The sequence below is a fragment of the Gymnodraco acuticeps genome, unplaced genomic scaffold (assembly GCF_902827175.1).
Source record: "Gymnodraco acuticeps unplaced genomic scaffold, fGymAcu1.1, whole genome shotgun sequence".
In the NCBI taxonomy this organism is placed as follows: Eukaryota; Metazoa; Chordata; class Actinopteri; order Perciformes; family Bathydraconidae; genus Gymnodraco; species Gymnodraco acuticeps.
The window spans coordinates 14,958-41,566 of NW_022992023.1; the positions used below are offsets into that span (position 1 = coordinate 14,958).

Here is a 26,609-nt window from a genome sequence, read left to right on the forward strand (position 1 = left end):
GACGTAATGTAACCCCTCCCCCGGTCCTGGCGCGAGAGTGGAAATATGATTGGTGGCGAATTCACTTGAACCGGGGGACGGCGCAAAACGAGAAGCCTTTCGGACCCAAGCACTGAAGGAATGAGGTAGTTGCGGTCTACAATGACAGAGAAGAGAATGTCAAGTTTGGCTGTACTCAGCAATGAATCAAAACGCACTACAGCTGTTGATCTTAATAAGTTTGTGAGGCGTTTTGCTGAACAAAATAGTAATCGCCGCATTCAGCTGTAATAGACATGCCAACTTGATGCTCTGCTCACGGATGACTCGATGAGAATAACAAACTGTTAAGATGATGACCTTGTATGCGTGTATATATTTTTTCTTTGAGGGGGTCTGCCCCCCAAAAAAACTGTTTTAAAGTCCTGAGAAAGTAAAATAAGACGGTTGTGTAAAACTACACTGCCCAGCCAACAGAAAGTAACCACTTTGATTTAACTAGGCCAGTAGGTAAGGACCTTCCACTGGATAATAACTGCAGCGATGTTTTAGCTGAATACACGTTTTTTAACTCTAACTGATGCAGTTAGTCACTTCTTTAATGTTTGTTCTTTCTGATGTAAAGTCAAGGTTGTAACTGTATATCAATAATGATATAATTACTTGTTTTTCAACTTTGAAGGAGGGTGAGCAAGCATCTTGATGAACATTCATCATTAACTCCTCCAAAAAATATAGTTTATTCAATAATAAATGAATATGTGAATCATAACAGTTCTTCACTATATCTGTAAAGCGTCTTTGAGCACCTGTAAGAACACTAACAAATTAAATCTATTATTATTATTATTATTATTTATTAACAGTGATTGACAGCTGATAGGAATAATATGATTGTTAATATTATCATATTCATTCAGACAAACATCGATGAGACAGTTAATTAATGTACTTATTGCAGCAGTCTGTTTTGGTTCCCCTGCTGGTCTAAGAGTGAGACAAACTCATTCATTATTGTTCAGTTAAAATTCATTAAATTACGTCTGCCACCTTATATGTAAGGCTTTACTGATGTGCCACAATAATATCACCTATGTGATTGAGTTAAAATATTAATATTGTGGCTTTCCAAGTTAACATTGATTGTAGGGGTGTAACGGTTCACAAACATTTAGGTTCGGTACGTACCTCGGTTTTTATGTCACGGTTCGGTTCGGTTCGGTACGTTTTCGGTACAGCAGAAAAAATTATCACAAAACATTAAATATATATATTTTTTAATTATTATTAAACTGTGACTAATGTATTCAAATAAATACAAAATATAGTAAAATAAACATTAAGGTGCAGCATTTCGATGAACTGAAATAATCTGTATTTGAACTGTACTAGTACCTAAGCAGCCAGCTTGACATTAGGACTTGCTTGTCATTGTATTTTCATGTTGTTTAAAGAAAGATGAACTTGTCCATATTGCTTGCCGACAGGGCAGATCTGCTGGCACTAACAATGTCTCCTGCTGTGGAGAACACCCTCTCTAGGGACAGAGGTAGCGGATACAGCCAGGTAGCGCTTTGCTAACATGGCAACATAAGGATATTTGGCGTTTGTAATAGCTTTGGCTCGGTCTGAACTTTCTGCGAGTGGTGGAGGCTTAAATGCTAGCGGGAGTTGGGTTTGCACTTCAGTCTTTTTTCTTTTGGTACCGGTGATATTCACGTTCGGGTGATGCCTTTTCAAATGAGTGTGCAAGTGTGATGTATTGCCAGCCGCGTAACCAATTTTAGTTGAACAATGCCGACAAACAGCTTTGGTTCGGTCCACCTGTCTTTGTCCGTCATCCTTGTACGTAACTGAGAAACCAAAATAATCCCAAACCGGAGACTTCAATGATGCTGGAGGATTTTCAGCTCAACTTTATCTGCGTTTGCCATTTCGACAGTTCCTCTAATTACTGACTATATTTGAACGCATCCCTGTGACCAGCTCTCATAGTATGCCTCTCGTCCAATGAAATGACTTGGTCGCTCTATGATATATACCTGAGATTACTTCCAGAAAGTTGTTCATGTTCTCAATTTTTTACATTTAACGCTATATTCGTTCGGTACACACGTGTACCGAACCGAAGGGCCCGTTCCGAATAATTTCAGTACGGGTACGTGTACCGTTACACCCCTAATTGATTGATATGATTGCGATTTAAATCAGCATATACTTCTGTCAGGGGATGCCACCCCTCAAAATCTCCTGCCACCCTCTTGCCACCCCATGAATATTTGTCTAGATCCGCCCCTGCCACGGAGGAAAGCACTTCACTAATTGCAGTACCCATAAGGAGCTGTACAAATGCCGCAGTTTTTGCGTGGCTGTGTCTTTAGTTGAAAGCCCAGTGGCGATCTGCTCATCTCTCATCGAAATAATATGCTACAAAGGGGCGGACTGGCCATCTGTGTGTTGAACTTTCCTATCGGCTCCCAGACCGTAGTCGAGGAGGGCAGAAGCAACAAGCTTCAGGTTCAATAACCCACTTTAGCTTAAATGACTGGAGAGAGGCGAGCTCTTCTTGGGAGGCCATTGCATTTATTTAGTTGTTCTTCTGTTTCACAAAATACATCACAGACCTCTGTTTTTCTGCTGCCTCGTTTCACTTCCAGAAACATACACACGTTCTCTCCATAGATACAGTCGGCAAGCGAGGGAACGCCCACAAAACGTCACATCCGGTTCGCGCTGAGGGGGAAAGGATTGTTTTCCCCAGAGCCATATAATAGAAGAGTTACGACAACGGAAGTCCAAAAACGGTTATCGTCACGTGGTTCATGTAGAAGAGGATCGTTCCCCGGAAGTTCATGGCGGGCAATGTGAATGCATTGATAACAGGAGATAGAACTACGATTTTTGGTAATTATTAGTGAATAAAGGTTTTGATTTGCAATATTTATACAACAAATCGATATGTGTATGTATTTACATCAATATGTTTTTAAAAATAAAATAGAATTTGCTAATATTAAGTGATAATATTAGGATTAGTGTGAACAACTAGTTTACATGTTAGGCTAACAGTGCCTTGGTTAAAGAGCCTGTTGCTGTTTATTTATAGCTTTGAATTCTTTAAAACCAATATTATCTTCTTAAACTTGTATGGTAGTCAGGAGCATCACTTTCTAATGTTTGATATATTTAGAGGGAGGGGATCTAAAGTAATGCTTTAAAATTCAGATTAGATTCATGTCTACCATTTTCTTAAATTCATGGTAGTTTCAGTAACCATGGTAATTGAGGACACAAGTTATCTAAATGACTAATGTCATCTTTATGGCTTTCAGAAAGGACAGGAGACCGACAGGTGACTATCAAAGGACTAGCAGCAGCAGCATGATGATGATGATGTTAAATGTGTTGTTTTAGGAACATCCATTGCAAATACATGGAATTCAATAAACATTGAATAGCATATCATGCAGTTTGTCTGTGCCTTTTCCTCCGTGTTGTCCTGGTTTGCTGTGCTGCCTCCTAGTCGCCACCATGGTTTGCTGTGCTACCTGGGGATGCTCAAATCGCTCCGAGAAAGGAGTACGAATGTACAGCTTCCCCACTGACACAGAGCGGAGGAAGCAGGAGCAATTTCACGACCAACAGCAAAAAAATATGTGATTTATATACAAACACTGCATTTGCACTTTTTCACAAAACGAAAACCACACCATTGGGAAAGCTTAATGTTTTGTTTAATACAAAAAACAGGGAAAGGCTTGAAAAACACTGAGAGTTGAGACTCAGGGTGCAGGGTGAGGGTCTCAGTGCAGGTATTCAGGCTCCATTGAATCCCCCTCTGGTTCTTGTGCTGAAAGAGGGATAAACAGACAGGAGAAAGGGTTATACACACCTATATAGCACACCTATTGGATGGGAAATTGCCTTGGGGAGATAAGGTGTGGTCTTTGTTCCCAACTGAAGTTATGGAACTTTATTATTTGTGAGTTTAACAAAGTATGACAAATGGCATCAGTAACAGTTGTGATATGAATTTCTATAAAGTTGTCTCACATTCTTGGTCATATTGTATATACAGTATGTAATGAGTATAACATGTCCAGTAAGTATAAAGTGTTTCCTAATACTGTGTATTCAACCACTATGGAATATGTATGTGGGCAGACACAACTGAGTTGTTCTGTGTGTGAAGTAACCTAAAGTCACTCCGCAGGCACATTTTGATGCAGACCAGTTTGTCAAGACAAAAAAGGGCAAGACTAGGCTGAGAGCAGAGGCTATACCCACCATCTTCGTGCATCGCCCTGTGGTCAAAAAGAGACACCACGATTCACCCCGGGACCTGTATCTACAAAGCCCATAGCTCATGATCACAGTGATAGTGTGAAAGGTGACACAGGTATAATAAGTATGAACTCTTAGTAACAAAAGTAATATTTCTTATTTTTAAGTGGTATAATATTTTAAATGTTCGAACATTTACAGTGCCATGTCTTCTACTTACATTAGTCTCAAAGATTGAGGGAAGAAGGGAAGGGATCACTGCCCTCCACCTGCCAGAGGAGCGCAAACAACAAAAACAAGCAAGGTGTCCCGTCATGTACCTGGAAGTTTGGGTTGGCAAAATGGAGTAAGAGAGAGACTTGAAAAACCTTGGTGGCTGTCTACTCATGTTGTTACAGTTGTCTTGGTTACAGCTCTCAAGTTTTTTTTTGTGCCATTTCCACATCTTTAGAAAATATGAAAAAATTGAAGTGAAATCAACCTCTTCTCTGGAGAACAAACTTTGATTTCTCTGTCTTGTGAGTTTGCAGTCTTGCAGTTTTGCTCCTCCACCTGTAACATCACTGCCCCTCCACCTGCCATACAGTAGGTTACTAACAAGATTACTTATATAATACAGTGATAGAATACATGTTTAGTATGCTTACTTATATAAAACAGTAGTATTAAACTTAACTTGTGTTTTCACTCTCACTTAAGTTCCTCTCCCTTTGCCATCAATCCAAAATCAGCTGAGCTGCAACATTATACAGACAGGTAATAATCAACATAATCACAAGGACACAATATGGCTCTGCTAAAAACACTCACTCTTACATGCACCAAAGTTATATTTATCTAATATTTAACTCCCTCCACCCCCGCATACAATCCCGTTTAGAAGCCCCTCTTCTTTAATTCAACAACGTTGGACGAAATGACATTAAGAGAACGGAATTTACAATTAAAAGGCTGTTCAACGTGTGTTACTAACTTGATTCGGTATCCTAGCTTGATCTGTTATCTGTAAACGTTCCCTAAATCTACTAATTTAGGGATAATTCACTGACATCCTTTAATACACATTAATTTGAATCAGATGTACTGATAATATCCGCAATATAAATCTTTAAACTTCTTCTTACCTTTAAAAGTCCGTCACGAACGGTCTATTATGCTGCAACTCTACAGCTCTGCTAGCCTTGGCGCTAACTTCCGGGGAACGATTGAGAGGCTCCACGATCCGCCATTGCTGTAAAAAAGTGGTCCATTGGAGTGAACGGAGATGTCGTAACTCTTCTATTATATGGCTCTGGTTTTCCCCTTCGAAATGCCCCGCCCCCAACTGTGACGCGACGCCGACTGTATGTATAGGTTCTCTCACTGTCGCTCTACCATCCACACACACACAAGCCACACCCCTCTCTCTCTCTTAAAGGGACAGCGATCTCATCTCACTCTGCGTGACCCTAATATCATAACATGTGTGCTCTGGAGAATCACAGAACGGATGGTCGTCCTTATTGTTATGCCGTTTAAACCAATTATTTAAATGTGTTTGTTAAATTCGGCATCATGTAAGTTGCACTGACAGGTCCACACACTGCTTCCCCGCAGCGAGGCTCCCCCACCCTCCTGCTGATAGTTGACGAGCGTCAAGCTCCTCAACCCCCCCCCACTTCATATCAAAAAGTTTGCCAACCCCTGGTCCAGTCTGTCCAGTCATATTTCTGACAAAAACCATTGTGGAGCTTGTTTCCCTTTGCATGGTTCCTTATGCAGTAGATCCACTTGGGTTTCCCCAAAAGTTTTCAAAAGCAACGTTGCTTGGAATGGCGCATTTCCACCGCAGGCCTCGCTCGACTTAGTACGGGTTTGTTAGGCCTTTTTAGGCCTTGTTAGTCCCGGCTCATTTTAATGCTGCGCTTCCATTACAGTTTAGGAGCTGGGGTAGTATCTATAGTAACGCAGTGTAGGCGGAGCCGTGACGTCATCTTCAGAAAAACAACATCAGCCGTTACCCTCAGAGCTCACAGCTCCTCATATATGTTCAGAAACTAGACAAAAGTTAAACAAGTACAAACCACAGACTGTCTGTGTCATGGTGAATACAGTCGCTGGTTTATTTATGTCTGTATAGGCCGTTGTTGTGAGTGTGGACGGTCGGAGCATATATTGCGTTAGCTTAGCCGATCTCCATCTAGACAACACGCATTTTAAAAGGTGTTTCTCTGCCGTCTGTCTGCAGACTTGTCAAAGCATTAATTCATGGTTTTTACTAACCGGTATCAATATGTTGTTACTTCGGCATCATTTTGAAACGTGTATTACAATTTAATCACGGTCAAATATGTTCATCTTGTTGTAGTTGTAGCCCCCTGGCCAGCGATTCTCTCACTAGTTTAGTATTCAGCCCGGTTGTTAGCCCGCTTGTTGGCACCGATAGAACCACGATTTTATCGGGCCAGAAAAAAGCCCTGGGCTGGAATTAGGCCTAGTGGAAACGCAACCAAAAACGGGACTAGACACTGTTTATCCACTGACAATCCAATCAGAGGACAGGAAAATGCCGACGTCATCGTACGCCGGCTGGATGGCCCCGGTGACTCGAAATCCGATTGGTCATTGCAAATGTTTCATTGCCATTTATTCTAAGCTACAAGACAACTGCTGATTCTGAAGGCTTAAGGGCAGATTTATTTGACTCAGCAACACATTCTGACTGAAATATGATTGGATAAAAGCTCCAGCATAAACACAACCATTACTGGACGCAGCCCAAACGAGCGAAAATAACTTAATACATGTTAATGAAAGACTATATTAAAACGTTAGACAACGCCATCGGCACTGCCTCACCATCCACACTGCCCTCTCACACCTGGACCAGAGGAAGACATATGTGCAGTGGCGACTCACCTAGTGTCAGCAGAAAATAATGCAAATGATAATTCCCAAAATATGCAAAAAAGGGAATGTTCAAATATATTTTAAGATCATGTTTAGTCATCTGATTCGTCTGTACATTGCTGTTTTAGTCTGCGTTCTTCTAATTAGTGTGTACAGTGTGCCTATTGAGCCGTGTTGAGCGATGTGGGGCAAGCCCCTCTCTTTGCTGTTCAAATGAACGTGTACTGTAAAAACTACACTGCGCATGCTCAGAGTATTTTTCTATTCAATTTGTGAGGCAAAAAAATAATCACCATACACACTGTGCTGCCATACCCACCAAACGTCATCTCATAATTCAGAGAGCTGATTGGCTGTAAATACGTGTGCCGCAAAAAGTGTATGTGAACAGGAGACGAAGAGAGAGCAGCTTATAGCGATTCAAATCAGTAAAACGCAAAGAAAATGAATGAAGTTGACCATCTACTTCAGTTTTGGTAAGTTCCTTTTATGTCATATATTTTGTTGATCTATTGCTCTGCTGGATCGATTGATATTGTGACCTCGGTGATGAGTGTCTTGTGTTTTCCTTATACCCCCCCCCTCTCTCTATCGGAACCCTGGATTGCCTACAGCTACGTGTTTAAAAAAGCACCAGAAGCTTTTATATACATATCTAAGTTGTTCGTACCCCACCACTTTTGTACATATAAAAACGCCACTGCATTTGTGAGAATGCTGTTCATTGATTACAGTTCAACTTTCAACACCATTGTGCCCTCCAAGCTCGTCATCAAGCTCAGGGACCTCGGGCTCAACAGCGATTGAGATTGGATCCTGAACTTCCTGATGGGCAGACCCCAAGTAGTGCAGGTGGGAAACATCACATCCTCCACCCTGATCCTCAACACCGGAGCCCCTCAAGGCTGAGTGCTCAGCCCTCTCATCTACTCCCTGTTCACACATGACTGTGTGGCCACACAGTCGTGAAGTTTGCGGACGACACGACCGTCATCGGTGTGCACCATGGAGAGGATCCTGACCCTCTACAGGTGCGCCATAGAGAGGATCCTGACCTTCTACAGGTGCATCATAGAGAGGATCCTGACCTTCTACAGGTGCACCATAGAGAGGATCCTCACCTTCTACAGGGGCAACACAGAGAGGATCCTGACTCTACAGAGGTTGGTGAAAACTGCACAGCACATCACCAGGACGGAGCTGCCATCCATGGAGGACCTCTACTCCCAGCGGCTCAGGAAGAAAGCCCACAGGATTATGAAAGACCCCCACCACCCCAGGAACAAACTGTTCTGTTTGCTGCCGTCTGGTAAGCGGTACCGTAGCATCAGGACTAAAACCACCAGACTCAGGGACAGTTTTATCCCACAGACCATAAGACTGTTAATCGCCTGAGCTCTGTTAAGTGCCTCCATAACCCAACAAATTCACCTGGTTGCATCTGAAAATGTATTTAATTTATTATCCTTATAGTTATCACTGGATCAAACAGTATTTAATTGTATTTCATTGTACAATATTTAACCTTACATTCTGTTCTTTTATATTTTATTATATTTACATGTACATAGAATCCTGCATTGTCTTGGTCAGTTTCAACAATCTCTGCATTATTTAGCTATGTATTTATTTATTTTCTGACATGTATAGTTAACTTAATATGCACTACTTGTAGAATGGTCTAGCAACATAACCTACAGTAGTTTATTCAAATGTTTCCTACTCTGTTTCTTTTGCACTATTTCTTTTTTTTGTTGTCTTATGTCCTATATATAATATGCTGCATTGTTGGAGGAGCTCGGGACCTAAGATTTTGATTGCTATAACTACACTGTAGCTACTATGCATTTTATAATAAACCCTTGAATCTAGTCAGGGATTCTAAGCAGGAAAGGCCTTGCTGGCCCTGACGGCCCACCACTGGTGTTTGTGTAGACCAGAGCTTTTTATTCATGCATGTTTTCATTAGCCCTTAACCAGTTCGATTGAGAGAAGAGTGTTAAATGTAACACTTTCAGCTACGGCCACCAACAGTAAGGAAAAGATGGCATAGTCCACTTAGTGGTGGTTGTATTCTGCCCTTTTGGCATCTTCTATTTGCATCTAGTTGTGAATGTATTTTGTGCTTTATGAAATAGATAAAGGTTAAGTAGGTTCATGGTTGGGGAATAACCTAATAAAACAAAACTGCTCTTAACACTGCAGTCAAAATCCACAGATATTTGTCCTTGCTTTAAAATTCGGTTCACTTCTTTCAATTACTGATGCTGCACAGGGCCACTCATCTTCCGTTAAAAGATCCACAATTACAATTAATATGTTAATGCACTGGTTACTGAAATTAAATAATATACAGTAAAACATGAGCTTAACAAGAGATACAATGTGACATGGGAAACAAATGCTTTATACTGTACACCCAACCATCTGTATACCCAACCCCGGCTACTTCAACAAAATAAGGACTGATTTGAGAATTGTCTGAATTAGCTCATTATTACTAACTGCCATGTTTTGGTTGAAAAACACTTAAAGACTTGTCATAAAAAATACCAACAACAAAGTATACAAGTTGTTCACACTTGGATAGTAGAGTAAAAGCTCCAAAGAAAGACAGCAAATAACCGTCCCCTGAGTTGAAGCTGTTGCTGCTAGCTGACACCCCAAAGTTCTCTGTTCCCACTTCCAATCACTGTGAACACTGAGAAAAATAATGTACCACACATAAGTAATGCATTAGAAATATTGTTACAAAAGATGAATCACCTTTACAAAAACAGCCATTTATTTTTTATGGGGTTCATATGAATTTAACCAAACAAAATACTATCCTTTGTTATATTTTTACAAGAGATACTTTATCAGTGTTCATTTACAGTTTTCACTTTAGGGGCCTGAGTTTTTAGCTCCTCGCTGTGCTCATTTTAAAATAACTATCATATTCCACGACACATAAGACCATGTTTTCTCTCAGAGTGTACTGTTGAGCTGCAGTCTCAAACCCTACTTATGAGAGGAACAGCAAAGAGGCAGTTAGCTGCAGAGAGGTTCAATGACAGTGAGGGGAGGTCACAAGGAATAAGGCAGGATAGAAAATTAGACATTAACTGTGTGTGTCAGATTTCCACATAGTAGGATTCAGGATCTCCTTTGAATCCAGGCCAATAATGACTTATGTCAAGCCCTGCCAACTTTAAACAAGCCCCTGGGAATAGAGCGAGATTATGAAACGGGTAGTGAGGTAGTAGGTACAGTAGTACTGAGATTATTGCAAGTTCCGCTTTCATTATGTGATGCACACTGACCACTTGTAATGACAAGTCTACATATATAGACATTAGGGATTGACCGATATGGCTTTTCAAGGCCGATACCCATACCGATTATTAGTAATCAAGGAGACCGATAACCTATATTTGGAACTGATATACATTTCCAGTAAAATCAGAAAATCTTTGTGTCAAAATGTAGAATAACAGAACTTCTATGAAATGCCTTTTTATGTTTAATGAACTTTTCAACATCTTAAAACTGGTTTCCTCTCTGTGATCCTGAGTAAAGTAAATGAAGTAATAATAAAAACTACTATAACTTGTTCTGAACTTCTGATATTTGAGTCTCACTCATATAGTAGTCCCAATAGGCTACATGCACAGTCACTTCCGCATTCTACTCATAGCGGCCGATTCATTTCCTGTTTGAAAATGACGACCTTCTACACCCGCTGCCTACAAGAGCTTCCGAAATTAAAAATGTCAGATGTTCATCGGATTTGCCGGACGACTAAAGCCCCAGCCAGCAAACTCGATAAAGGCTTCAAATTATATGCTGAGTCATATATACACAACTATGAAGGTAAGAAGGTAACCGGTACTAACCAGCTAGCTTATGCTCCGGGTTACGCTAACATTAGCTGTCAAAAGCTAGGTAACGCCAGAGCCCTATAGTATAACTACTATTATTATTATTATTATTATTATACTACTACTATAGTAGACTACTATAGGGCTCTGGGTAACGCTATGTACTGTTTCTGGTGTTAATTCTTTAAAACATTAGCCATTTTGCTAACAAATACTATCGTTTAATAGCCTTATAGCCTAGCCAAGGTTATCTTGTTGTTAGCCACACTGCATAATGGTATCAGCTTTTGTAAAGCAATGTTGCCATAGATGTGTTGACGTGAGTATAGATCTAACGCTGTTGCTCTGTTTTTCTTCATTCAGTGTCCAATAAAGACAGGCTGACAGGGCAGGTCAGCGTGAGAGCCTTGTGCTACAGGTCAATGCGGAAGAGTGAGACAGCACACAGTTTGAGTGTAGGCAGGCAGCATTGACACTGTTCCCCCCTGTTTATTGAGTTTCAGTTCAGTTAAACATTAGTTTACCTTAAGGGAATCTCAACAGTGTCCTACTTCTCCCTGCTTTATCACAGCTGATTGGTCAGATATTATTACATTGATTATGGATGTGTAAGTTTGGGGGTTCAAATATATAGTAAAAACTGCTTTAATACAATTTTCAAGGCATCTTAGTTTCCAAAGAAAGTTCATTGTGGTATTGTAGGGTAAGAGGGTAACACTAAGCATTCAGGAATACATGCTTCTTCTAGGATAATGGGTCAGTAAAAATAACCAATAATTCTACTCATAATAACCTCCTGGCTCATAGTAACAAGTGAGGTTACTAATCACTAGTATTTCTTCTCTCTTTTTTAGATAACGCTTCGTGATTCATCACCAGTGGTGCTCACGCACAACCAGTGCTCCTGTGCTGCAGGAACTGTTTTGTGCAATCACACAGTAGCATTGCTGTTCCAAACAGCACACTACACTGAACTGAACATGCCAGTTGTGCCACCTGTGCATAGCTGTACTGAATCGGAACAGCAATGGCACAAGCCGCGAACAATGGTAATTTCAATGAGGTTCAAATACTTGTAATCTTTCACAGAGTTTTTGTTTTAAAGTGACTCAACGAACAGTAATTGTCTTTTCCTTAAGGGTGTGAAGCCAGGGCCCATCAACTCCATGGTCTTCACCAAGCCTGTACCAAATAGGATGGTGCAGACTGGAGTAAGGTCATTTTAGCTGGAAAATTGTGTTTCCTGTGTTTTTAAAATTCATAATTCTGGTGCTGTATTCCTAACCTTTATTGTCACATTAATGTGCTATATTGTCTTTGCCATTCTTTGTAGGAGTGGATTCTACAGAGGCATGGTGGGGCCATTACCAGATCCCTGCCTGTTCAGAGTTACGGAGGCATACTCAACATTCAGCATTGAAGACAGGCCGCTTGTGACCACAATGAACATGAGACCTGACAAGCCCCTTGTGGAAAGTGCCTTCGGGATTGTGCAGGAGGGCAGTGTTCTGTCCTATCAGATGCCTGCTTTGACGTCTCGGTACACCACACTTCACACTGACACACCACCAACAGCCCACTTGCCCATAGAGGGGTATGTGATCTTGCCATGTGATTTACCGCTGGTGTGCTCAGAAGAGGAGCAACTACATATGAACAGCTTATCTGTTGATTTGGAAATGTCTCACAAAATTGAGGAGACTACCCGTGAGCAAAGCTCTAGCTCAGAGTGGCATCTGCTCCGCAAACCCAGGGTTACTGCCGCTAGGTTTAGAGAGATTTGTCACGTCAGAGGTGAGAGCTCTGCTAACTCTCTTGCAGAGCGAATACTCAAAGGTACAAGGCAGACTGCAGAAATGAGGAGAGGTGCCGAGATGGAGCCCACAGTAGCAGCTGAATACAGTAGACTGGCAAACGTGAACTACTCCCCTTGTGGCCTTGTCATTCACCCCTCTACGCCCTGGCTTGGTGCCTCCCCTGATGGAGTTGTTTTTGACCCAACAGAATATCCCCAATTTGGCCTTGTTGAATTCAAATGTCCCAATGTCCCAAATTATGTCGACTGCAAATATGTGCAGATGGAATGTGGCTCCCCTAAGCTCAAGAAAAGCCATGCCTATTACTGGCAAGTACAGGGTCAACTTCTTGTATCTGGGATGCAGTGGTGTGATTTTGTAGTGTGGGCACAAGAGGACTACCTGGTGCAAAGAATATACACAGATCCAGAAGTGCAAAGAGCAATCAGAGAAAAGTAGACTTTTTTTTTTTTACACATACATGCCGAAGTACGCGTCATTAAAAAGTAGTGGGCACTGTAGCCATTGTTAACTCTGTAAGCAGTTAGCTGCTAGACCCTGGCTCAGCCGTCATTGTTTTTAGGAGGCAATCCCTCAATCATGTGTTCTGAATGACAACAAAATGTGATTTCAATATTTTGTTTTTGATATATATTGTTTGTCACATTTCATATATGTAAATAAATATACAATTGTATTTAAAAAGACAATAAAGTGAAGTGATTTGTGTAATGAATAGTAAATCAGTGCATTTGTAAGAAATCAACGCATTGTAATTTGCTATTTACCATTTATTCAAACAAAACACTAGCGTGTGTCAGGCAACACGGGATTACGGTGTGCTCACCCAGCTTAATCACAGCTACCTGCACAGGTGTCATCATCTTGTCTTATTTCACCCATTTCTTGACCAGTGCTTTGTTCTGATAGTTTGACAGCATACATGCTACTGCAAACAGTTGGTTGATGTTGTAGGCATGGGACAGGAGGATGACACCATCAAAAAGTTTGTTCTCTTTTATCCTCCTAATGACACGCTCCACATGAACCCTCAGTCTGGCAATGGCCTGTGTCTCCCTCACCTGATAGGCTGGCATTTGCTTCTGCTTTGACAGAAAAGGTGGGCAGTACACCTTGCATTTGCAGCAATCGCTGATCAGGAAGCCCTTATCTACCATCACTGCCATGTTTTCAGTCAACAACGCAGCTATTCCAGATTGTTTGAAAATCTCCTTGTCGCTGACAGAACCACCATACAGACTGGAAACAAAGGTCACTGCGCCATGTGGGGCTATGCCAACCAGGGCTTTCATGGTGCAGTGAGATTTGTATGTAGAATACATTTCACTTTGGAGGAGTGAGGATGGTGTTTGACACCTCAGCTCTGTGCAATCCAGGATCACCTGTGTGTCTGGGAAATCTTTGAATGCCTCTGGGAGGTGGGCTTGAACTTCTGCAGGTGTAAGCCAGATGCACTGTGACCCCAATAAAGTTGTAAGAAAACTCGTCCATGTTGCAATGATGCGGCTCACAGTGGACTGGTGTACGTTGAAGCGGTTTGCAAGGTCCCTCTCTTTCAAACCCACCGACAGGAAGCAGAGAAAAAGGAAGAACTCGTCAATTGGCTGAAGCAGCTGTCTCTGGAAGATAAACAAAAAAAGGGTACTATATTAATGTCATGAGTGTAGCACACCATGGAAAAAACATTAAGTTGTTTTAGTTCTCTGATGTATTCAAAAAGGATTGAGTACTATAGCCTTTTAGCCTACACGAAAGCAATGAAATGTTGGAGAAACATTTTCCCTTCAGTTTGTGTTTAGATTGTGTGTTAAAAGAAACGTAGCCTACCGTTGATGGACGTGCGTGTGTAACCACTTCTTCATTCCTCTTGGCAGCTGATATCGCTCTTGTAACACGAACCATTTTATAAATGGAAGGCTCAATCAAAAACCAGAAGGCCATCAGGTGGTTATAGCTCGGGAATCTGTACACAAAAGACACATGTCAGTCATTAATTGACTCGTTAACTGTAACACATGGGCTAATGCTTTCCTCTTGTTTGCTATAATACATTACAATTCAAATAGACTGATTAAGAAGGCACTTGGTGCAGGTATAGTAATATACAGCAGTAACATGTAACAACTACATTAAAGCAGCAGTAATAATAATCTAAACATACAGGGAACATTTTACACAGAATGACTACTTTTACTCTTCATTCTTAAGTGTGCAACTGGGAGAAACGCAGTGGATATTGACATGTACTTTTACTTTGGTAAGGTTTTGAAGATTTCCACTTGTAGTAAAGTATTATCAGTATGTTGTTAGTATTAGTATGTTTTACTCCACCACATTTAGTTAACCTTCATAGTTTTCTAGTTACTTATGAAAACACATGATTATGATTCTACATGTTCAGTTCAGGAGTATTTTCAAACCATAGTATTTGTACTTATACTTCAGTTAAGTTGAGTAGCCTACTTATTCCAACACTGCATGCAAATAGTCAGCAGTCAAACGGCAGGTAAACAGGATTCTTTATAAGCTAACCCATCTCAAAAACTTGGATAGAATTTAGCCAAAACATTACCTGGTATAGAATCGGATGTTGTCGTCGGAGCCAGCAAACCGCTGTAAGCAAAACTCTCGCTGGACTCTTAACTCCTGCAGTTGTTTCTGCAGATCCTCCACTGTTTTGGAGTTGTCTTCTGTAGCTTGAGAGGACATGTCCAGTGAAGCTGGTTCAGGGGTTGAGCAGTAATCATGGTCACGGACATCGATGTGCTCTTCCTGCTCCTCCCGAGAGACTGGTTCAGTGGGCCGCTCCCTTCTCTCCCAAACACTAGCCCGCGGTGTTTGAGCAGTGAAGTGATTCCACTCAAACAGAGTTGGGACAAGCCTCCTACGGCCATCAAGGGTTTTTGGCTCTATTAGTTGATCCGTAGCGAAGTGACGACTGCAGACTTTGGAGTGAGAGGAGATTGTAAAGTTATCGCGTCGTATTTTAACCAGCCACTGTCTTCGCAGCTCGAGTTCGGTCGGAAAGCCATGGAAACTTAGGACGCCATTGAATTTAGCTGACGCCGTACAAAGTGAGACACAGCAGTGCTCGGAGTAGTTCTTTACTTGTCTTTGCAAATGCTCCGTTTTGAAAATCTTCCGTCAACTCATATTTAAACCACAGATTTAAACAGTAAAACATTTGTGGACGCTCAGCTACGCAGACCAGAAGCAACCCGGAAGCGTCCGAGCAGTATAACGGCTAAGGCGGAAGTACGTCTCAGACCCTAGTGCATGTAGCCTATTCAGCAGCACCAGATTGTGGTGCAGAAAGCAGAGTTGCTGCGAGGCTCCACTAGCAGCCGTCCCAGCGCATCACAATTTCTCCGCTGCGAGACGCTACCCCGCACCCCCCCCCCCTGTCCCTTTGTAACTGGGAAACTGATAGAATTGGATCATAAGATCGTGGTGTTTTTGCAACTTCAGCATAGGGGATTGGGATGTTTATTGAATTTCCGATTTCGGCTTTGAACTGATTACCTTCGAAACAACCGCCTCACTCGCTGCTGCTTGCCTCTATCTGTGTCTGCGTTCTTCGCACCTGGCTGTAATCTGAGAAGGTCCCGCCTCTTTGTCTGGCTGCAGCCCGGAAAATCTTCAGTGTTGATTGACAAATCAGTAATAGCCTATCAGATAGCGCTGTGGGCGGGACATTGCTCGTGAACAGTGGTGACTGCAGCCAGAGAAACGGCCGCATTAGAGCCAAAGTCGTATCGGCAATTTGATTTTAAAAAAGCCGATAATCTGTAAAAATGCGGAATATCGGCCTCGATAATCGGCCAGGCCGATAATCGGTCGACCCCTAATAGACATTGACCCTGTAGCGACTGTAATGGTGAATAAATTTTTTGTGAGTGTCTGAAATTACTTTGTGTTATCAGAATAGATAGATGGATAGATAGTAATGGGGAGTGGGGCCGGGGGGGGGGGGGGGGGGTGGGGGTGTCCGGTGTCAGGAACAGGAGCCCTGCCCTTTTCTTTTAAAACAGGGCAGATGTGTGGCAAATCATTTAAAAGGGTTAACCCACACAAGGCTCCTGGACCTGATGACATCCCTGGCCGTGTTCAGCTGGCAGAAGTGTTCACAGACATCTTCAAAAAGGTCCCTGCTGCAGTCTGTAGTCCCCACATGTTTGAAACACTCCACCATCATTCCTGTCCCCAAAAAGACAAAAATCACCAGCCTCAACGAATACCGCCCAGTAGCACTCACCTCCATCATCAAGTGCTTTGAGCGGTTAGTCACCTCCTCCCTCTCTGACTCTCTGGACCCCCTGCAGTTGGCCTACAGGGCAAACAGGTCCACAGACGACGCCATAGCCCTCACCATCCACACTGCCCTCTCACACCTGGACCAGAGGAACACATATGTGAGAATGCTGTGTTCATTGATTACAGTTCAGCATTCAACACCATTGTGCCCTCAAAGCTGGTCATCAAGCTCAGAGACCTCGGGCTCAACAGCGCCCTCTGTGACTGGATCCTGAACTTCCTGACGGGCAGACCCCAGGCAGCGCGGGTGGGAAACATCACATCCTCCACCCTGATCCTCAATACTGGAGCCCCTTAAGGCTGCATGCTCAGCCCTCTCCTCTACTCCCTATTCACATACTGCGTGGCCATATACAGCTCCAACACTATCGTGAAGTTTGCTGACAACACGACCGTCATCGGCCAGATCACCGACGGCGACGAGACAGCGTACAGAGAGGAGGTAGACAACCTGACATCTTGCTGCCAGGATAACAACCTCCATCTCAACGTCAGCAAAACCAAGGAGCTGATGTGGATTACAGGAAGCAGCAGAGAGAGGGACACGCCCCCATCGCCATCAATGGGACTACGGTGGAGAGAGTCAGCAGCTTCAGGTTCCTCGGTGTCCACATCACTGAGGACCAGACATGGACTCTTCACACTACCACCATCACCAAAAAAGCTCGACAGCGGCTCTTCTTCCTCCACAGGCTGAGGAGGTTCAACATGGACCCCAGGATACTCTGCAACTTCTACAGGTGCACAAAGAGACTGGCTGCATCACGGCCAGGTACAGCAGCTGCACCGCCTTCAATCGTAAGGCTTTACAGAGGGTGGTGAAAACTGGACAGAACATCCCCAGGACGGTAGGGGTGTAACGATTCACAAACATTTCGGTTCGGTACGTACCTCGGTTTTTAGGTCACGGTTCGGTACGTTTTCGGTACAGCAGAAAAAATGATCACAAAACATGAAAACATTTTTTGGGGTTTTTCATTATTATTAAACTGTGAATAATGTATTCACTCAAATAAATACAAAATATAATAAAATAAACATTAAGGTGCAGCATTTCGATGAACTGAAATAATCTGTATTTTAACTTTACTGTACTAGTATTCACAAAACATAACATATTTGTTTTGCGTTTTTAATTATTATTAAACTGTGAATATTCACTCAAACGAAGTACACTGGATATAAACTCCCCAAACAGGCGAAAACCTACCAGTTTCACCCACTGTCTCTGCCACCTCCCTCCATGCCTGGCTCCTCCGGTTTGTATCCCTGTAGGTGAACAGGGACTGATCATAAAGCACCGGGTGATTCCCTACCGCTATGATTATTTTCTCCTCCATTTTTTGGCATATGAGGAAATGAACTGCGGTCTGGCTCTCCCAGCATACACGCGGTTTGATTGGCTAGCACTTGTACTGGCAGATTTGCATAAACCGGATTTGATTGGCTGACGCCTCCATCGAAGCTTCAAAAATAGAACATTGCTCAACTTTTGCAGCGAGCACCGCGAGAAAAGCTACACTTCACTCCCACAATGCAGTGCCGCGAAGCGTGACGTCACCCCATTCAAAGTGAATGGACAGAAGCGTTGAAGAGTCAACGCACGCCGCCGTGTGTAGGGGCCGTGAAACGGAACTTGTTGCGAGTGGTGGCGGCTTAAATGCTAGTGGGAGTTGGGTTTGCACTTCAGTCATTTTTATTTTTGTACCGGTGATATTCACGTTCGGGTGATGCCTTTTCAAATGAGTGTGCAAGTTTGATGTATTGTCAGCCGCGTAACCAATGTTAGTTGAACAATGCCGACAAACAGCTTAGGTTCGGTCCACCTGTCTTTGTCCGTCATCCTTGTACGTAACTGCGAAACCAAAATGTTCCCAAACCGGAGACTTCAATGATGCTGGAGGATTTTCGAGCTCAACTTTATATTCGTTCGCCATTTCGACAGTTCCTCAAATTACTGACTAAATTTGAACGCATCCCTGTGACCAGCTCTCATAGTATGCCTCTCGTCCAATTAAATGACTTGGACGCTCTATGACCCATTGGAATTACACTGAACGCTGCGTTCCTGCAGCCCCGGAGCATGGGCTGCAGGAACATGCTACTCGAACGCTGCGACGCAGCACCTGAGGTTACTTCCAAAAAACTTCCACACGTGTACCGAACCGAAGGGCCCATACCGAATATTTTCGGTACAAATACGTATACCGTTACACCCCTACAGGACGGAGTTGCCATCCATGGAGGACCTTTACTCCCAGCGGCTCAGGAAGAAAGCCCTCAGGATTACAAAAGACCCCCATCACCCCAACCACAAACTGTTCTGTCTGCTGCCGTCTGGCAGGCGCTACCGCAGCATTCGGACTATAACGGCCCGTCCACACAGCGGCGTGCATTGATGCTTTACCATTCACTTTGAATGGGGTGACACTTTTTCGCCGAACTGCATTGCGGGAAGCGATGCGGAGTTTTGCTGGCCGTGGCTCGCTGCAAAAGGGGAGCAATGTTCAACTCTTGAAGCCTCGGCAGAAGCGTCAGCCAATCGAATCATATGCCAGTACAAGCTCGAGCCAATCAAACCGCTGCTTGTGTGTCAGGGGCGGGAGATTCATGTGATTGGTAGTTGGTCGAGTTTCAGACACGTCCGCCGGCAAGCTTCAACGCACGCCGCTGTGTGAACGGGCCGTGACCACCAGACTCAGGGACAGTTTCATCCCACAGGCAATAAGACTGCTAAACAACTGAACTGTTGAAACAACATCTGTTAAACACCTGAACTGTTGAAACAATATCCATAACATTCATCTGCTACTAAGAAATTATTCATCTATTTATCTAATATATCATATTCCAATAACTTGCATATAGACTCTTATTGCACTATTTCACTTTTTTAAACTATTTTTGTGTTTACTATTTACTATTTACTTGCACTATATTTCTGTTTATCTGTTTTATTGTGTTGCTCTGTTGGAGGAGCCTGTGACCTAAGATTTTCATCGTCATAACTACACTGTAGCTATGTTCGTATGACAAAATAAAAACCTTGAACCTTGAAGTTTGGTGCATTCTGATTGGCGTACACGGAAATCATTACCGCGAACGTGGATAACAATCAAACTGTGTTTAACTAAATTCCCAATTAGATTAATCTCTTAGAGGCTAAACTTGGCTCATAGATGTGACGTGTATCAATAATGAAGTCCAAACCAAAGTTAAAGGTTTATGGATATCATACAGTACAGAAGATATCAGAGCTTAGCTCTCCCTCATTGTCATGCCACAAACCCCCACATACAACAGGTGCCCTAGATACCATAAACCACACCCATGTGACAATTACCAAAGTGTGTGGTGTTAACAAATAATGATTATAACAAAACAATAAACACAGGCTAACTGAGCATTTTGGCTCCTACATTAGGTGGAAAAATACTGAACTGCTGATTGACTGCCCTAACCCATTGCCTGGCCTATTTTTGTATAACCAGTGGTAAATGATTGTGTGTATTTAAAGTTACCTAGTATCCTCATATGTTAATGTCTTACGAGGAAATAGATTGCCATAAAGATAGGAATGCTGCGTCACATTTATGTCTGCCAAGTGCCTAAACATTCCTTAACGAGGACCACACTCAACATGATAGAAATATACTTTAATGACAAATTACTATCTTTTGATTACCTTATTATAATATGTGTGAATTGGCCTTTTTTACACGTAACAACACACAGAGGAACTTTATGCTTTCATCCTTTGTGCTCCACACACGTATTAGCACATGTATAGCATGTGGAGATGGTCATGGACCCTAAAAATGCATTGCAAACTGATAAGACAAATCAGAGGGTGTTTACACTATTACAACATCTCATCACAGTTTTGATGAGTCCAACCATTTTCAGACTTAAGCATCGACAAGGCCACTGTCGATGAGAGCAGCAATGATTCCCCTCTGTAGAATGTGTGCTACACACATGCTTGTATGATAGTATTCATACTGCAGCACTATCAGTTGTGATGACCCTGTTCTGCTATCTCTCACTCCTTTTTCAATACAACTTTAAGGGACTCACGAGCGCATGGTTCAGCTATATGATTTTCTTGCGATTTCACCACACCAAAAGCGGAGAAGTGGAGAACATGGATCATGGATCAGCAAGGACGGCGCTAAACCGGGGCTAACTGGGGCTAGAGCCCCGTCACAAATATGGGTAGCCCCGGTTCAGCCCTGTCAGGTGTCATTTGGAATATACAGCTAGGCCTGTATAAGCAATGAATTGACTTATCGTACGACAAATAAAAATGAACTCGATAACTTGCCTGGCCGGCAGACACAGTGCACCGGGCCGGCAGACACAGCCGGCGCGCTGTGAGGGCTCACACACAGCCAGGTCAGATGTTTGATTGGTCAGCCAAATGAATAATATAGAGACAAGCAGGAGACAACGTGTGACTTACTCGAGGGGAATTTGAAGTTAAATGGAATTGGTTGCAAAACCTAATTCCACATCTCCGGTGTGGGAATATTTTGGATTTAAGGCAAATCAACGAGGCGAACCTAGGGACTTGAATGAGCCGTTATGTCGCATTTGTTTTGAAAAGGTAGCAACAAAAGCTAACAATACGACCAACCTTAAACTGCACCTGAAACACACAACCACCCCATTCCGTTTTTGTGTGTGATTTATTTAATAACATTTTTATAATTTAATTTATTTGTTTTATTTATTATATATCATTTATATATTTAAATATTATTTCACATTTCATTTGTAATGTTGAATGTTCAATAAAAAAGGATGTACTTGAATTATTATTATATATTATCATTATGTCAGTGGTCTAAAATGGTCTTACAACGGTGCCCACAATATTATCGTTTATCGCAATAATTTCCGGGAAAATGTATCCAACAAAATGTATTATCGTGACAGCCCTATATACAGTGATGCAAACACAGGTATGGTGAAAAAAGAGAGAACTATTCGAAGCAGAAAAATAATAATATACTCAGATCAGGAGACAGAGATGTTAAGTTATACATCAAGGGTTTTTATTATTATTTACAGCAGGGGTGGGGAACCTTTTTCCTTTCAAATTGTACTACACCCTCCGAGGGCCGTACAAATGATTGAACTCAACCTCTGCTTAAAACAACTAAAATCACAGCCCATTCATTTTGCCTGTCTGCTCTCCGTTAGCACTCTAGTCTATACTACACTCCTTTCAGACGAGACATAACCACGTGAAGACACGTTACGCTCGTGTTGTGTTCAAGGAACCTGTCCTTGGCCAGGAAAAACAGGCACTCGCTTGTTTAATTATTTTGCGGTCTAGATTTCTTCTTATTTTTTGAAGTGAGAAGTTGTCCGTCAGTTGGACTGACCCCCCCACCCCCAAAACGAAAACTTTTTGGTTCTCCACGAATTACACAAGTCACCTAAATCAGCGTTAAAAAAGCAGGAGGCGCCGAAAAGCGACTAATTTGCATCACTGTATATACAACGGTAAACAAGTTACATACTGTAGGCTAATGCAATTGCTATCAATGTGTTTTTAAACTCTCTGAACAAATAAAAGAAAAGAAGGGGAAAAAAGTACCATCTATGTTGTTTCCACATTGGCCTACCTCTCAAAAGTTAATGAAAATTATAGTCGGAACAACTCCTCAATCCATAATACACAAATATTGGATTTTTCAGAGAAACACAACGTATCATTAGTCACATAATGTCGTACCACCGTTGTCAGATATGCATCTATGCCCATTGCCAGTATACAGCGCAAAGTTTGCACTGAACCACAACAACAGACGCATCGTTGTTTTTTAAAACATCACTGCTGAGTCATTTATTTATTTAAATATTTCATGTGAAATTAAGTGGTTGGGCAATTTTGAATAGTGCGCCCGTCGAAGCATCGTTACGAATGTTCTACTGTGAATCAGGACACTATCCCTCACCGATGTTGCTAGTTTGTCATCAACAATAATCTTCTAAATCAATGTTCAGTTGTGAGTGACCATTATACATTATATATTATATTATGTGAGCTGCACAGGCCACACTGATTTATAAAATCATTTCAGGGTAGTACAAATCAAAGCACACATTTTTATTCTCACCACCTTACCAGCAAAAACTCTCACATGATTTTCTGTCCATCATCACCAACATTTCGTGATAAGCACAAACTCTTAAAAGTAACTTTTACAACACTACCCAAGACTTTGTTATCGTCCATTTTTATATATTACCCATCATTTTTTAATCAAAATTAGGTATATTTTAAAGAATTTGATTAACTGTTAAATTATAAATATACAGAACCTGCTTTGAGTTTATGCATTTATGGAGAATGATAAAAAGACACTGTGTGCTTTCTTTTCATGTCACAAAAGCACAAAGCAGTCACAACAAAGGCCACTAAAAAATATTATGGATACTTTGCCTAAACAGCCAAATATATACAGTGTTTGCAACGGAATGCCAACTTCTCAAGGCCGTCTGTGCTCTGCTGAGACTCTGCAGACTGAACAACAGCGCCAATTCAACGTTTTGGACTGAGGGAAGATTTCTCCCAGGGTAATGATCAAGAGTCCAGAAGACTCTTACCCCCTAATCCCACCAGGAGCGTCTGCGTTGCGCTGCGTTGCGCTGCGTTGCGCTGCGTTGCGCTGCGTTGCGCTGCGTTGCGCTGCGTTGCGCTGCGTTGCGCTGCGTTGCGCTGCGGCGTTTTTAGCGATCGCGGCCACTCTAGTCAATGGGTGCTATTCCACCAGACCCGCTGCGCCGCGGCTCGAAGCGTCCCAGAAGCTCCTCGCCGCAAGGAATTTCTAAAATGAATCCTATTTTTGACGCGGCACAGCGCGGCGCAGGCAGGAAGTGGAACGTTCATCCAACAACTGCGAGGCTGCACACACAACGCTCCGCTTCCGCAACGTTTTGAAACGCGCCTGGTGGGTTATGACGCAGGAGGAGGTCGCAGCGCGTCGCAGCGCGTCGCAGCGCGTCGCAGCGCGTCGCAGCGCGTCGCAGCGCGTCGCAGCGCGTCGCAGCGCGTCGCAGCGCGTCGCAGCGCGTCGCAGCGCGTCGCAGCGCGTCGCAGCGCGTCGCAGCCGCAGCACAGACGCTTCCGGTGGGATCAGGGGGTTAGACTTTATACCAATCCTAAAAAAAACGTTCTACACAGGGAGGAAGTCCAACAGCAAGTGAAGCCCTATGAATTTCTTTAAAGTTAAAGCAGATGCATCTCTGTCAGTGTTTTAATCATTCAAAATGAAGTACCACCTCCAGATTTGGGCATCATAATAAATAAAAAAACAATGATAGCTTACGTGACCTCGTCAACATTACTAAGGCCCAGCAAAACAGATGAATATTGACTAGTGCCTTTTGTGAATGTCACCTAATTTGCCAGTGGTACGATGAGGGAAAATAAAGCTAACATCAGTGGATGCATACGTTTGGTCTATAAAACGGTGATTTCCCCATTACTTTCCCTTGTTTTTACTGGTTCCTGGCAGAGCATGCAAGCAGAGCCGTGAGCAATCTTAGTTGAAGTGATATGGAGCCTTTACGCAGGGATGGGAAAGAATCAACAGCTCCCATGCACTGGCGCCTGGGAGAATGTTCACTTCCATTATTTTCCACACAAAGCAGCATAGCACTGCTGTGATATGGGCTAGAGGCTACTGTACTTACAAGATAAATCTCCATGGTTGTGGTGACTGATGTTTCGCTATCTGATAAAAAAAATGTTTTTTATAAGTCTCGACAATGCATAACCAAGGTTTGTAATTTAGCACAGGAAAGCAAAATATATGCATATACAAATGTGACAATGGTTTGCACTGATTATATGTAGAAAGGGAAAAAGAAAGAACAATGAAAAATACAAACAAACAATAACAACGACTAAAGTAATCCCCTACATTCACTGCCAGTGAGCCTAATACACATAAATATTAACCAGAAATGTTGATAAGTTAATATATAGGCATGTAATACATATGCATATACATACAAGCTCAACGAGCTTGGAGGAGAGCCAAGGACAGATATTGCCGCCGTTCAGCAGTTAAAGCATTTATTTCCTATAGCCCCAAATAGGGCAGCCAGAGGATTTGGATCCGGTTCAGTGCTGAACACCTGGGACATGCTAAGGCGAGGGCAGGACCAGTTTTATCACAGTAGGGACTAACTTCAGGATACATATCGGAGAGTTTGACTTTCGAAATGTGAGCTCTATGCACCACTTTTAACTGAATTAACCACGAAGAGAAACTGGAGCTTGCCCCGTCACTGATACTCCAGATTGAACAAGCTCACCGTGCTTTGGCGGAGTGACCACCAAAGGATTCGCCACCAAGGTCTATTGTGGTGAAACTACTACGTTTCAGCAATCAAGAGAGCTTATTAAGAGGGCATTGCAGAAAAGGGGTTTCATGTACGAGGGAAGGAGAGAGTTTCTGGACCATGACTATGCGCCGGACGTTCTAAGAAAACGGCAAAAAAAGTACTTGGGCAAAAAAAGAACTGAAAGAGGAGAACATACACTTCCAATCACCGTTTCCAGCTAAACTTCAGGTGTTTTACCAGGGAGAAACTTGGTGGTGAGAGGCCTTCAGGTGACGATTATCTAGCCAGCGGAGAACTGGATGGAGAGGATTAAATGCCTGACTTGGCGAGGGAGCCGTGCAGGGAGTGGACAGGGACTGTCGGAGGCAAGAGGTGGAACCAGACAGAGACTGCAAGCCTTCAGCAGACCTTAGGACAGGATGTGACTGAGATGGGACACAGGCCTTTGAGGTAAAGTGTATATTGCTCTAAGGACAACTCTACTGACAAATTAAAGGTGATGTACCAACAGCCAACTAAATAATTAGAGTTGGCCCTCTTTATGTTTATGGTTGAATGTAAATTCAGTGATGCAAACACAGGTAGGTGAAAAAAGAGAGAACTATTCGAAGCAGAAAAAAAACAGCATAATATACCATCTGACAAAGGCCTGTGCTATAATGCTTCAATTAACTGGCTATTCTTTATAATATACTCAGATCAATAGGAGACAGAGATGTTAAGTTATAAATCAAGGGTTTTTATTATTGTTTACAGCAGGGGTGGGGAACCTTTTTCCTTTCAATTTTTACAACATCCTCCGAGGGCCGTACAAATGATTGAACTCAACCTCTGCTTAAAAAAACTAAAATCACAGCCCATTCATTTGGCCTTTCTTTCATGCTGTGCAAAGAAAAAGCAACCTCTTAATCCAGATATCTCACCATGACTCGCGCATGCATTCACGTGCACAGTTGTGGCATGACCACCAAACAGAAAGATATGGACACAAGATGTGTGCCTACAAATGTATTTAGTATCCTATCCATTTGAACATGATTTAAGTGGGGGGGGACCTAACCTCCTCTAGGGGGGTCCGGGAGTACTATATGCTACTGTC

General features: G+C 42.5%; 2 protein-coding genes across 2 annotated transcripts in view; both read right to left on the minus strand.

Moving 5' to 3' along the window:
- The window catches only part of slc5a6a (solute carrier family 5 member 6a), a gene marked incomplete at its 3' end in the record, with an annotated part of 51,274 nt that overhangs the window by 11,655 nt on the left and 13,010 nt on the right, over nucleotides 1-26,609 (minus strand).
- LOC117536582 lies at nucleotides 13,585-15,725 on the minus strand. The gene is made up of 3 exons (XM_034201507.1): nucleotides 15,405-15,725; nucleotides 14,660-14,795; nucleotides 13,585-14,451 (listed from the first exon to the last, which is right to left on the minus strand). The coding sequence occupies exons 1-3, from the start codon at nucleotides 15,539-15,541 to the stop codon at nucleotides 13,702-13,704; spliced, it is 1,023 nt and encodes a 340-aa protein (XP_034057398.1). The 5' UTR covers nucleotides 15,542-15,725; the 3' UTR covers nucleotides 13,585-13,701.

What these genes read in the sequence shown, in the direction of transcription:
- LOC117536582 (XM_034201507.1), bottom strand. Translation starts at nt 15,541, where the DNA reads ATGTCCTCTCAAGCTACAGAAGACAACTCCAAAACAGTGGAGGATCTG. An exon ending in AACATCCGATTCTATACCAG is followed by an intron (nt 14,796 to 15,404) that starts GTAATGTTTTGG and finishes TTTTGTGTACAG; the next exon opens with ATTCCCGAGCTATAACCACC. An exon ending in CACACGCACGTCCATCAACG is followed by an intron (nt 14,452 to 14,659) that starts GTAGGCTACGTT and finishes TTTATCTTCCAG; the next exon opens with AGACAGCTGCTTCAGCCAAT.